The sequence below is a fragment of the Lottia gigantea genome, assembly GCF_000327385.1.
Source record: "Lottia gigantea unplaced genomic scaffold LOTGIsca_329, whole genome shotgun sequence".
In the NCBI taxonomy this organism is placed as follows: Eukaryota; Metazoa; Mollusca; class Gastropoda; family Lottiidae; genus Lottia; species Lottia gigantea.
In genome coordinates this window covers 16,520-30,818 of record NW_008709107.1, presented here as the reverse complement: position 1 = coordinate 30,818, position 14,299 = coordinate 16,520, and the positions used below count along the sequence as shown (strand labels likewise).

General features: G+C 37.7%; 1 protein-coding gene across 1 annotated transcript in view; it reads right to left on the bottom strand.

Annotated features, from left to right (window-relative positions):
- The window catches only part of LOTGIDRAFT_175649 (hypothetical protein), a gene marked incomplete at both ends in the record, with an annotated part of 57,800 nt that overhangs the window by 28,088 nt on the left and 15,413 nt on the right, over window positions 1–14,299 (bottom strand). Inside the window, 15 exons of the mRNA XM_009058148.1 lie at window positions 179–418; window positions 501–761; window positions 1,298–1,717; window positions 2,269–2,449; window positions 2,847–3,105; window positions 3,659–3,812; window positions 5,583–5,727; window positions 5,878–7,543; window positions 8,279–8,417; window positions 9,340–9,408; window positions 9,579–9,718; window positions 10,122–10,307; window positions 10,989–11,137; window positions 12,404–12,569; window positions 14,098–14,204. Coding sequence (XP_009056396.1) covers window positions 179–418; window positions 501–761; window positions 1,298–1,717; window positions 2,269–2,449; window positions 2,847–3,105; window positions 3,659–3,812; window positions 5,583–5,727; window positions 5,878–7,543; window positions 8,279–8,417; window positions 9,340–9,408; window positions 9,579–9,718; window positions 10,122–10,307; window positions 10,989–11,137; window positions 12,404–12,569; window positions 14,098–14,204 — 4,282 coding nt within the window. The remainder of the gene's footprint in view (window positions 1–178; window positions 419–500; window positions 762–1,297; window positions 1,718–2,268; window positions 2,450–2,846; window positions 3,106–3,658; window positions 3,813–5,582; window positions 5,728–5,877; window positions 7,544–8,278; window positions 8,418–9,339; window positions 9,409–9,578; window positions 9,719–10,121; window positions 10,308–10,988; window positions 11,138–12,403; window positions 12,570–14,097; window positions 14,205–14,299) is intronic.

Below are 14,299 nucleotides of genomic sequence, written 5' to 3'. Positions count from 1 at the left end.
AGTCTTAAGAAGTATTAGAAATGTATGAAAATATCATAATTCCTTTAGAAATATCTCAATATCATCACTTTAAAATTGATTATTGATTACTGATATTGATTATTGATTATTGATTATTGATATTGATTATTGATTATTGTTACTGATTATTGATATTGATTATTGATATAAAACTGACCTGAATGCTGGGATCTTTAAGATGAGACATCAGTGGTCGTTCAAACTCTTCGATTTTCTCCCCTAGATTATGATCCAAGATGCCACGAACTAGTTTATATTGCTGAAGGTCAAGGTGACATACAACGGATGATAATTTACCGGCTACTCTCCAATCGGGGGCCGTATGACTGATATCTCCCTCTAAATTACGTTCTACATCTAATTCTAGTATACACGTCTCTTCTAGCAGACGACCATTCTGTAAATTCAAAATTTAAAAATGATATGAAAAAAAGAAGATCCATTTCAGCAAAACATGTTTGAAAAGTTTTTCTACCTACCTCTTCTTGTACAATACAGGAGGGAAACTCTAAAACTCGTGTCGATTCTTTCTCTTTGTAATATTTTTTATTAACTCGTTTTGCTGTGTATAGATCCATGTCAGTCAGTGTGATTTTCATTATGTCTAGTAAACATTGATACTGAGAGTCTGGAGTGTCAGTAAATACACCTGGTAGTGGCGAGCTTGGTGATTGGTTGGTAGAACCAGGGGGTGGAGTTAATGGGTCAATACTCGTTCCTATTGGTAGACTCTCCTTATCCTGAAAATCAATCAGAAATATTATACCCTAATGTCTTTTTTGGACCAAAATGGTCTAATGAAATATAGTTTTATATCCTACTGTTGGACTAATGAAATGAAATGGAGTTCTATATCCTACTGTTGGACTAATGAAATGAAATGGAGTTTTATATCCTACTGTTGGACTAATGAAATGAAATGAAATGGAGTTTTATATTCTACTGTTGGATTAATGAAATGAAATGGAGTTCTATATCCTACTGTTGGACTAATGAAATGAAATGGAGTTCTATATCCTACTGTTGGATTAATGAAATGAAATGGAGTTCTATATCCTACTGTTGGATTAATGAAATGAAATGGAGTTCTATATCCTACTGTTGGACTAATGAAATGAAATGGAGTTCTATATCCTACTGTTGGACTAATGAAATGAAATGGAGTTCTATATCCTACTGTTGGACTAATGAAATGAACTGTAGTTCTAAATCCTACTGGTCTGTATCTTATTGGACTAATAAGCTTGACAAATCTCAGACCCCAACCCCTACTCACCAATAGAAATGCCATTGATGACTGATCTTTACTAACCTCAAAATATTCTTCATCTTCCCGAGCATCTCTATCTAAACTACCAATAATACTGGCTGACATGGGATCTATCTCTGGTTTAGGAAGATACTGGGAATACATCGACTCATTCATTTCATTAACAACTGGATCTTCTTTCTTTTTCGGAGTTGATGTCGCCACTTTCGCTAATAATTCAGCCATTTTATGTTCTTCTTCTATTCGTCTGAGGAAGGTAATTGTGCCTGGCGTACTGTCGTGTTTAAAACAATTAGTTAATCGTAATTTACCGAGATCAGCCACCAGGATACTGTCTGTTTTAGAGCTTTGAGGTATCAATAAGATTGGAGATCCAGCATCAATTTCTAGTTTTATTCTAGCTCCTCTCATTGCTTTATCAGTTATCTAAAATAATATTATCATTATTAATAAACATTATTATAAATAATTATAATTATTAAACAGTCTGCCCAGTCTATACCCACTCTACCCCAGTCTAAACAGTCTGCCTAGTCTATACCCACTCTACCCCAGTCTAAACAGTCTGCCTAGTCTATACCCACTCTACCCCAGTCTAAACAGTCTGCCCAGTCTATACCCACTCTACCCCAGTCTAAACAGTCTGCCCAGTCTATACCCACTCTACCCCAGTCTAAACAGTCTGCCTAGTCTATACCCACTCTACCCCAGTCTAAACAGTCTGCCCAGTCTATACCCACTCTACCCCAGTCTAAACAGTCTGCCCAGTCTACCCCACTCTACCCCAGTCTAAACAGTCTGAAGAGTCTACCCCAGTCTAAACAGTCTGCCTAGTCTATACCCACTCTACCCCAGTCTAAACAGTCTGCCCAGTCTATACCAACTCTACCCCAGTCTAAACAGTCTGCCCAGTCTATACCCACTCTACCCCAGTCTAAACAGTCTGCCTAGTCTGACTAATTAGAATAATAACTTACTAGTTTACCAGCGGAGGCGGCTCTCATTCTACCCAGTACGTCCTGTAGTTGTAGGAAATGTTGACAGAAGGCTAGTATTTCAGTTGAGAATCTGTTAGTATGAGTATATCTTACTGACGCCATGTTTAATGTTAAATACACATCATACTCTCTCTGTAGATTATAATCTGGTACACCATGTCTAGAAAATACATACACAATGTATTAAAACAGAACCTGAAACATGTTGTTTCTCAGAGTTCACCCTTCACAGTCTTCATACAAACTGATCTATTTCAGCCTAAGTTCCTACTGATGTTTGACAAGTAGAGACTTCCAGACAACCTGCGTCCCAACTGAAATTTCATTTTAATTCAAAACACACTTATTTGGTGTAACCCCACCCCCAAATAATTCCTAACTTACTTACTTGAAGAAGTCAAGCTGTAGAGCTTGTTTACCACGATTAAAAAACACTGATTGTAGCCCCCCATCCCCAATTAGGATTGTGTATTACCTTCCCCCACCCTGCCTTTTTCCCCACCCTGCCTTTCCCTACTCCACTCTCTATCAGTACTATACATTCTAGTAATACTTACTTGAAGAAATCAAACTGTAGAGCTTGTTTTCCCACTGATATAAATTTCTCCTGGTATAACTCTCCACTTGGTGAATTATCTAACAACGAAAGACTACCTAGTTCACCTTGAGCCCCGAGATTACCATTCCGTTGTTCTATATTAGTATTAAGATAAGTGATATTGGCCCTGGCTAGCTCGTAATCCTTCTTATTTAACACCAGTGTAAAACTTTCCACGCTAAAATTAATCTTAGAATTAACTGGTTCAGCTTCTGTTACTAAAATTAAAAATTAATTCATTATCAACCTAATAAAAAACACAAAATGAAATCTGAAAAACACAGTTAGCTTTGAAATATGCATAGCATACCCTATAAATATGTGGATGAGACCATGACCAGAGGTGTCATCTGCCCATTGCTAGCCATTTTTCTCTAAGATGGACTAGTAAACTAACAACACAGCTTGAATTCTGCATAGTTATAACAGCTTATAATTTTGATGTCTCTACTATGTCACAAATTGTGCTAATAATCTTGGAGCGCAATAACAATATGTCCCTTTCTTGCAGTTTTTGCTGCTATGCAATACTACAGTATTGTTGAATTATGATGTATTCATAGACCACATTCAACATGCATGACATAATTTCCAAATATTGTAATATTATAGTACCCCTGATTTGATATACCATTTACAGTGTTTAAATCATAATTTTCTCATATAACAATTGTGCCCCAAACCCTTGATATGACAAGTGACCAGGGGGGTTATGGAATTGAGACTGATAAAATCTAGGGGTGAAGAGGGAAAAATTAAAATGATAAAAACCTGTTTTGGTGATGAGAGAATCTAACAGTTGATCTTCAGAAGATATATCTGATATTTTGGCTCCCAGACCGAGAAAATCTAATAATACCACCCACGTCTGTAGATTGATTGTTGTTTCTAAACATCGAAATTTGATATCAATAAAACGGTTGGTCTAAAATAAACAATAAATAAACACTAAATAACACAATAAGTTAATTGTCGTGGAGGATATTTCTCTTACAATATCCTAGATTCATTTTAAACTTAACATAGTTTGACCAATCAGATGAAAAGAATGTCTAGAAACAGGCCCCGAGTCTAGAAACAGGCCCTGAGTCTAGGTACAGGCCCTGAGTCTAGAAACAGGCCTTGAGTCTAGAAAAAGGCCCTGAGTCTAGAAAAAGGCCCTGAGTCTAGGAACAGGCCCCGAGTCTAGGAACAGGCCCCGAGTCTAGGAACAGGCCCTGAGTCTAGGTACAGGCCCTGAGTCTAGGTACAGGCCCCGAGTCTAGGTACAGGCCCCGAGTCTAGGTACAGGCCCTGAGTCTAGGTACAGGCCCTGAGTCTAGAAACAGGCCCTGAGTCTAGGTACAGGCCCTGAGTCTAGGTACAGGCCCTGAGTCTAGAAACAGGCCCTGAGTCTAGAAACAGGCCCCGAGTCTAAGTTCAGCCCCTGAGTCTAGAAAAAGGCCCTGAGTCTAGAAAAAGGCCCTGAGTCTAGGAACAGGCCCTGAGTCTAGGTACAGGCCCTGAGTCCACGAACAGGCCCTGAGTCTAGGTACAGGCCCTGAGTCCAGGAAAAGGCCCTGAGTCTAGAAACAGGCCCTGAGTCCAGGAACAGGCCCTGAGTCTAGAAACAGGCCCTGAGTCTAGGTACAGGCCCTGAGTCTAGATACAGGCCCTGAGTCTAGGTACAGGCCCTTATTCTAGAAACAGGCCCTGAATCTAGGTACAGGCCCTGAGTCTAGAAACAGGCCCCGAGTCTAGGTACAGGCCCTGAGTCTAGGTACAGGCCCTGAGTCTAGAAACAGGCCCTGAGTCTAGAAACAGGCCCCAAGTCTAGAAACAGGCCCTAAGTCTAGAAACAGGCCCTCAGTCTAGGTACAGGCCCTGAGTCCAGGAACAGGCCCTGAGTCTAGAAACAGGCCCTGAGTCTAGAAACAGGCCCTGAGTCTAGAAAAAGGCCCTGAGTCTAGGAACAGGCCCTGATTCTAGGTATAGGCCCTGAGTCTAGAAAAAGGCCCTGAGTCTAGGAACAGGCCCTGATTCTAGGTACAGGCCCTGAGTCCAGGAACAGGCCCTGAGTCCAGAAACAGGCCCTGAGTCCAGGAACAGGCCCCGAGTCTAGGTACAGGCCCTGAGTCTAATAAAAGGCCCTGAGTCCAGAAACAGGCCCTGAGTCCAGGAACAGGCCCTGAGTCTAGGTACAGGCCCTGAGTCTAGGTACAGGCCCTGAGTCTAGGTACAGGTCCTGAGTCTAGGAACAGGCCCTGAGTCTAGGTACAGGCCCTGAGTCTAGATACAGGCCCTGAGTCTGACCCTCCTCTAGGCAACTGGCCATTGGAGTCACAGTGTCTAAATCACTTACTGAAATATGAAAATAATCTGTTGGTGCCTGTAAATAGGTGTTGTAAATAGGTGTTGTAAATAGGTGTTGTAAATAGGTGTTGTAAATACATGTCTGAGTTTCTCAGTTAGCTGAAGATGATTGCCTGATTAAAGATTGCTACATAAACAGAGATTGTAGGTCATATAATGGCTACTCTACATAAGATATCCAGCAGTGGATATTGACTCTCGTTCAGTTGAGCTGCCCTGCCAGTCATGTCTGGTAAATAGAGCCAAAACAAATCAAATCAACAGCCCTGCTATCTGGGACATTTGAGCTGCCCTGCCGGTCAAGTCTGGTATATTGAGCCAACTCAACAGCCCTGCTACATACCTTGTTATATTTCTCTATGTACTGAGGTGAGTTTTTATCAACCAGTATAAAATCTATATACACTAAATCATCAGATTCTATAGACGTCTGCTGGGGTGTGTCTGTACCCAGGGGCGAGGGGGGTGGGGTACATGGGTAGATTGACCTGGAAATATATAAAAAATGACCAATATAAAACAACTAAGATATTGTTGGTCATGGTGGGTCAACTAAACATCTTACCATCCATTTGTATTTTAGGTTTGGTATTTTTCAGTTATCTTAAGATTTTTCGTGGAACAGAAAGGTTACTTACGCTTTAGCGCTTTGAGAACGTCCATAAGGAATCCTGGACTGATTTGATGGTTTAGTTGCAGACGGCTTGAAAGCACCAAGTCCTGGATCATCTTTAAAACTACTTGGCAACGAAGAAGGCATTGTGGGTATTGGTGTAACTATGGTGCTATCGGGACAGGAAGTGGATAAAAATGTTTGTTTTGATTCGAATGTTCTGGACGAGTTTCTAGACACCATGATATGTCGATATAAAGAATCTTCATTTTCCAATAAATCCTCCATTGTTAAGGACCTCAGTCGGAACTCAATATTAGTCAGGTGATCGTTATCTTTTTTAAACTTGAGAGAAAAATCGTGAAGTTTTAAATTGGCCACACCTTGTTCCCCGTCACCAAAATCTCCACGTAACTCTGCCTCGAATAACGGCACCTCAAATCGGAAATGTTTCGCTACATATTTCTCCACTTGTTTCTGTTCTGTTTCTGATGAACTCTGGGATAACAACGGACTCGTCATTGAAGCCTCAGACTCAGACGTTGAAGGACAACCTTGATTGGTGTTACTGGAAGTTTTGACTACCTCCTCAGTATAGGCCAGATTATCCAGAGTTTGTAGAAATTGTTCATAAACCTCTTTACACAGTACAACTTTAATTGGTGATTTGATTTTAGCGCTAATGTCAATAATACTGTTAGTTGTTGCCATGGAAACACTATCATTCAGATTTACGGTGATGTCAGCATCTCCTTCAACTTTTGGGTTGATGTAGTTGACTTCTGCACTTTCCTGAGTGACAATGAGGTCCACGGCGGTGTCGTAAATGATCGGGATTCCACGTTCTTGTGATAATAAGGAATAAAAAGACCTTTCACTGATCTCCTGTGATAAATGTGTTCCCAACGGTTTTAGAATTCCCAGTTTTTCCAAATCAGCAGAATAACAGTTCATATTCATCAACGAAACATGGATTTTATCTGTCGGTGCCGTCAAATCTTCGTAACTAAGGCAACAGTCAGGATCTTCAGGATAGTTTGTGATATTCACTTGTCCAAGGTGTGCCAGAAACACATGCGAACTGTTCGGGGCTCGTGGAACAACTATAATCGGTGTTTCCATTTTTGCCACGATTTTTATCACAGACATATTTTGTTCCTCGGCAACCAGACCTTCTCCTTCTTCTAACAGAATTCCTGTCATTTCTGACAGAGAGATATCCCTACGCGTAAAACTAGTACCGGTCATGTCTAGATTATCTCCCCTACCTCCAACTAAACCATACGCCACTTCTTTAGCCGCATATTTTAAAGAATTGGCCACGACAGTCATATAGTCGTGAAAAGCAGACAAACAATTGGCCAGACGGTCCAAAAATTTGGGACAATGAGTGTAACAAACGGACGCCATTTCAAATTTTGCACAAATGATGTCTGTAGTTTTGTTTCCTGCTTCATTTAAATGTGGTTGTTTTTTCACCGATTTAGTAATTGTAAATGAACACGCGTTTTTTGGTGAAATTGTCTCTGGACTGAATATTTTGTCGTCTGTTGCTGTACGGAACATTCCATTTGCTACTGATGAGGGGTTGAAATCTCCAATACTAAAGACTTGACGAAAACGAGACCCGTCCGTGGTAACATCGGATAAATGTAAACCTCCTAATGCTCCTTGTATCTGCCACTCATCACCTGAAAATAAAATAAAATACTTAGGTGTTAGTTATTCTCTACTTAGAAATGAAATGTCATTTTACCTTTCTACTACAGTATGGGCTAATCATGCCTGTAGCTACAGGGGTGGCAGATGGGAGGGGGAGGGGCTATTTCCCCCCTAAAAAAATTCTGACAACCAACCAACTTGATTACTGCAACTAATCCCCATACATCATTGCCCCTTCAGATATATTACTTGCCCCTCTAGATATATCAATTGCCCCTTCGCAGATATTACTTGCCCCTCTGTATATATTACTTGCCCCTCAAGATATATTACTTGCCCCTCTGTATATACTACTTTCCCCTCTGTATATATTACTTGCCCCTCTAGATATATCAATTGCCCCTTCGCAGATATTACTTGCCCCTCTGTATATATTACTTGCCCCTCAAGATATATTACTTGCCCCTCTGTATATACTACTTTCCCCTCTGTATATATTACTTGCCCCTCCAGATATAATACCTTCTCATGATCAATCAAGTCTGGCTATGAGTCTGAAGTTAATGAAATTTTCAATCTAAATACTGTGAACATTGCCTTCATTAAGAAATCATAGCAAAAAAGAGAATATCCCCAATGAGAAACATTACCTAGTCTTATTTTTAGTTTGTCATGTGATCAATTGCTTTTACACACCAATAGAGCTAGTGAACTAACATTTAATTCCTAAATATCTACATTAACTATTATATTTCAAATCTTACCAAAAACAGCCTCCACTTTAGCTGTAGACATTGTAGCCGTGGCTATTTTATGACCAACTTTGAGTCCATTTTCCTCGAGGAATCTGGGAAGAAGAATATTCAGACGGGAGAAATCAGCGTTAACATGTAGGTTACTCTCCTGGAATATATTAAAAACACAAAACGGTCTGCTGAATCTAGAAATAGTAGTAGTCTTGAAACATTTCTGCCTAATTAGGTGCCAATGGCCACAACCCTAGTTACCACCACCTCGCCAATTGTACAGATCATTTGCAAAAACTGTCTTCAGAAGATCCAGGAAACAAACATGACTAAATATATGTCAAAATCTTTCTTCTTATATAGAATTCTAATAGCAATAACTAAATTTCAATATATTCAGGGGTGTTACTAGAAAATGCCTACAGGGTGGGGCCAAAAATGAGAGGTGTGTCTCTCTGATGAGAGGTGTGTCTCTCTGATGAGAGGTGTGTCTCTCTGATGAGAGGTCTAAAGTTGTATATATTTTAATTAAATATCTTAACTCTACAGAATTCTACCACGAAAACTAAATATAGATAGTTGAATATTAACAGAATTTTGAAATGTTCAGCATAATTTGTAGCCTGTTACTTAAAGGGACAGCTGTGCCATTTTTGGGGGTTGATTTGAGTCTTGAATATATGTAAATAGTCTTCAGAAATACTAAAAAAGTACCAAAATCACATAATTCCTTAAAAAATATCTCAAACTAGGAATTTCTTTTCTAATTTCTATAGATGTCTCCGGACGCAGGCTTAATTATAAAGTTCAGGCCACGTATTCTCGAAATGATCTTAACACTAGGATGTCCTAGATTTTTATCTTCTAACGTTGATTCTAGGGCATCCTAGCGTTAAGATCGTGGCCAGTTGTCTGAGGATCGCATAGCGTGAAACAACTTGTTTTTTTCAGTTCTGTTTAAATATTTCCTTGATGTCTTTTTCTATATATGGCAATGTTATAAGAAAAGACGACTTTCTGGACACACATGGATTTGAAGATTCAAATTTTGACAATGAGCTGTAAACACTATTACTTACTGGCTTAGCTAAAAAATTTCTGTATCTGAGACTAAGGTATGATTGGTCAAACAGATGGTGACCCTGTACCTTTAAATCATTATTATTATCTTATTCTAATGAAAAAGTTTGGATACAAAATCTTAGACGACTTGTGAACATAATATGTGAATTTTTTTTGAAAAGCTTCTCTTAAAACAATAGGAAACAGATGATCTTTAAAAATGAACAAATTTGAGAATCCAATAAAATTATTCTACCTTTTTCTGCTCATTATTGTCCATTTTACTAGACGTTTCCTGTCGGTGTAAACTAGGTCTGGTGTTTGATGGATGTCGTGTAGCAGGTTGAGTTGATCTTTTTACAAAACTTATCAATTCTACCAAAGTTTCTTGATTGGCTGAAGAAAAAAAACAAATTATGTTTCATTTCTAGTATGGTTGATGATTGAAAACTATTGAAGAAAATAAAACATTTCCATGGTAACAAAGATAACAACTTAGGTTCATATGGATCCTTTCTACCAGCTGGTCTTGGTAATAATTTTACAATGATAACCACTAAAGTTCATGAGGATCCTGTCTACCGGCTGGTCTTTGGTCAAACCTCTTGGTAATAATTTTACAATGATAACCACTAAAGTTCATGAGGATCCTGTCTACAAGCTGGTCCTTGACTGAAATAGCTTTACAAGGATAACAATTTAGGTTCACAAAGATCTTGTCTACCACTGTTCCTTGATCAAACATCTTGGATCTCTATATTATGTTATCCAGGCTGTCATTGGATAATAAATTACTAACCAATGAGATCCAGGCTATTAAACTGTAAATTTAAAATCTGCATGTCAGTTTGAAGAGAACTATCTGGACGTTCTGATTTGATCACCTCGAATTCTAACGATATCAGAGCTTCGGATTTACTGTTTTTATCTACTAGTAATATATTACTATCTGACGGTTCACGATGGATTGGTAATCTCGGGGTGGCTGAAATATAACATCATACTTTTTATACTAGCATAACAACTTCTTAAAAAATCTTGTCTACCAGTTAGTGTGTGATCAAATCTCTTGACACTCATTTTACAAGGATAACAACTTTCTCAAGGAAACTGTCTATCAGCTGTTCTTTGACCAAACCCATTCTCAGTGAAGCCAGAGATTCAAATTTGAACCACATTTAGATAAGATTTGAACGACTTTGAGATAAGATTTGAACGACTTTTAGATAAGATTTGAACTACATTAAGATAAGATTTGAACGAACAACATTAAGATAAGATTTGAACTACATTAAGATAAGATTTGAATGACTTTAGGATAAGATTTGAAAGACATTAAGACAAGATTTGAACTACATTAAGATAAGATTTGAACTACATTAAGATAAGATTTGAACGAACAACATTAAGATAAGATTTGAACGAACAACATTAAGATAAGATTTGAACGAGATTAAGATAAGATCTGAACTACATTAAGATAAGATTTGAACAACATTAAGATAAGATTTGAACTACATTAAGATAAGATTTGAACTACATTAAGATAAGATTTGAACTACACTAAGATAAGATTTGAACGACTTTAGGATAAGATTTGAACGACATTTAGCTAGAAATGAGTTTTTAGTGATGAATTATAAATGAAACAAAGGAGGCAACATACTAGAAACTTTATTAAACGCTTGAGTTAAAACATCTTGTATGGCGTGAAAACTGTGTGCTGACTGGTTGTCACAAGGGGAGTGAGGTGACTGTGGGGAACTTGGTGATACAGGGTTCGAGCCTCTGATACAACCACTCTGACTGTCTAACCTAAAAAATGAGAATATTGATATCTTTAACAAGTAACTTACAAAAATAACATTTTCTAAAAAAAATTAAATGATTTTTTTTTTAATACTTATGTATATCAGGGACACTGACACTGATAGCATCAATTTGTGTTATTCCAATTTTCAATCAGACTTCTGTGGTTCCTGCAATTCCACTTAAAAATAAATGATTTCACTAATTGCAAAATGTGCTTTATCACAAAAGCCTTAGTTTTAGTTGAATTGAAGGAACCACAGACGTTTGCTTGAAAATTGGAATGGTGCAAATTGATGCTATACACATAAAAAATTTTAGAAAACTTTTTTCAATCCCTTTTACACTAAAAAGAATAACACATTTCATAAAATTGTTTCATTTACGAGTTTAAAGAAGCAGACCATGCTTACTCTTTTCAAAACACCTGTAATACATCTCTTTGGAGGAGTCCATGAACTGTACTGCTGATATTGCCAAACTTTGGACAAACTTTTGATACACGAAATTGTGTGGATTTTGATTTTGAGTATCTACGGATGCTGGCTAGATATTTTGACAGTTGTCAGCTGGTGTAGAGACAGTAAAACTAGGCCTTATATTGTAGGGATTTTCCACACCTCTTTATTTAATTCAGATCTGCCAAACTCAGATATATTTGGAAAGATGGATATTTTTGTAGTTCAGTAATACCACCATTTTCTCCCTACACCATTTATGCCACGTCTCTGGTTCCCTTTTTTTTTAATGAAACTGATCTGTTGTCAGCCATTTAAATCTGTGTGCACATTCAAATTCAAAGGTCACAGTGTCACGTGATACAAACAAAACGAAAGTTATGATGATGCCTAACACTAATTTACAATCATCCTGAATTTAATTTAATATTATGTTAGAAAAAATGCACCTTCGTAGGTGTGGAGAATCCCAATAAACCAAGCCTGGTTTTCCTGACCTTACTCCAGCCCCTTACTATTGCTATCAGAGACTGGGATAGAGGTAGATGTTTCGGACTAACGACATAATTGTCTCGACAATTGAAAATTCACATGCATTAACACTGGTCTAGAAAAATTTTCACTTATTTGAGCTGTCCACTTACATTAGCCTCAGCTAGGTCTTTAGACCCTAAATGAAGTGGCTACATTAAAAATATAAGCTAATAAAAAATGGAACAAAAGTTTGGTCTAATTTCAATTAAACTGCATCTGATTGATTTGAATTCCAACTGAGGCTGAGACAAATGTTTGTTTCATCTCTATGTATACTTACACCAGATTTTTATGAGAGGCTACTAACAGCTCAAAATCAGGACCATAACTCTGTAGTGCGTCCACAATTAATAAACTGTGAACTGTTAAGGCTAGGGAGGTATTTAGTTTTTTATGAGAAAGGTTCGCCTCGACTCCGGTAACTTGTAGCTCTACTAACGCTCGACCTGTAATAAATCATTGTTCAGAAATATTTCAATTGATATATTGGATGACACATTGAGGTTTATGAAAGGGTATGCTTACACTTCTAGACACCTGATATCACTTTTCATTATGAAATACTTACTTATGATAGATAAACTTCCTCATGTGAAAAGTTCATTAGCTACTACCATTGTTTCATCAAAATGTTGTTAATACTTGGTTTACTTAAAGACAAGTTCAGAAATATTTGGGATTTAGGACCCCACACCCTTTCCTTGCTTATCCCAAACTTAGTGTTCCTCACACCAAAGATATCACCAGTTGCCTATGGTTGCCAATAAGAAAAGCAGTCATAAGTTTAAATGTAACTCTCATGCTACTGAGTTGTGAGTTATAATTGAAATTCATGGCCACTTTTATAAGTCATAACCATACAACTTTTACCCTGATATTAACAACTGGTGATCACTATGGTGTGAGGACAGCTTTACCCTGATAATGATAATAACAACTGGTGATCACTATGGTGTGAGGACAACTTTAGCCTGATAACAACAACTGGTAATCACTATGGTGTGAGGACAACTTTACACTGATAATAACAACTGGTGATCACTATAGTGTGAGGACATCTTTACACTGATAATAACAACTGGTGATCACTATGGTGTGAGGATATCTTTACACTGATAATGATAATAACAACTGGTGATCACTATGGTGTGAGGACAACTTTACACTGATAATAACAACTGGTGATCACTATAGTGTGAGGACATCTTTACACTGATAATAACAACTGGTGATCACTATGGTGTGAGGACATCTTTACACTGATAATAACAACTGGTGATCACTATGGTGTGAGGACAGCTTTACACTGATAATAACAACTGGTGATCACTATGGTGTGAGGACAGCTTTACCCTGACTGATAATAACAACTGGTGATCACTATAGTGTGAGGACAACTTTACACTGATAATAACAACTGGTGATCACTATAGTGTGAGGACATCTTTAGACTGATAATAACAACTGGTGATCAATATGGTGTGAGGACATCTTTACACTGATAATAACAACTGGTGATCACTATGGTGTGAGGACAACTTTACACTGATAATAACAACTGGTGATCACTATAGTGTGAGGACATCTTTACCCTGATAATAACAACTAGTGATCACTATGGTGTGAGGACATCTTTACACTGATAATAACAACTGGTGATCACTATGGTGTGATGACATCTTTACACTGATAATAACAACTGGTGATCACTATAGTGTGAGGACAACTTTACCCTGATAATAACAACTGGTGATCACTATGGTGTGAGGACATCTTTACACAGATAATAACAACTGGTGATCACTATAGTGTGAGGACAACTTTACACTGATAATAACAACTGGTGATCACTATAGTGTGAGGACATCTTTAGACTGATAATAACAACTGGTGATCACTATAGTGTGAGGACATCTTTACACTGATAATAACAACTGGTGATCACTATAGTGTGAGGATAATAACAATACGTACCTCGACTCTGCATCTCCAATGATAATTTATTGATAAAAAATCGTAACATGATCAACTTAGAATCAACCAAAGTATCTTCACTTTTCCCCCATCTCTCCTCCGTAGCTCTGAAATATATGTCAAGATATTTCAAACACATAGCTCCATCATTGATATCATCAAAAATAGCTCTATCATTGTTAATATCAAAAATAGCTCAATA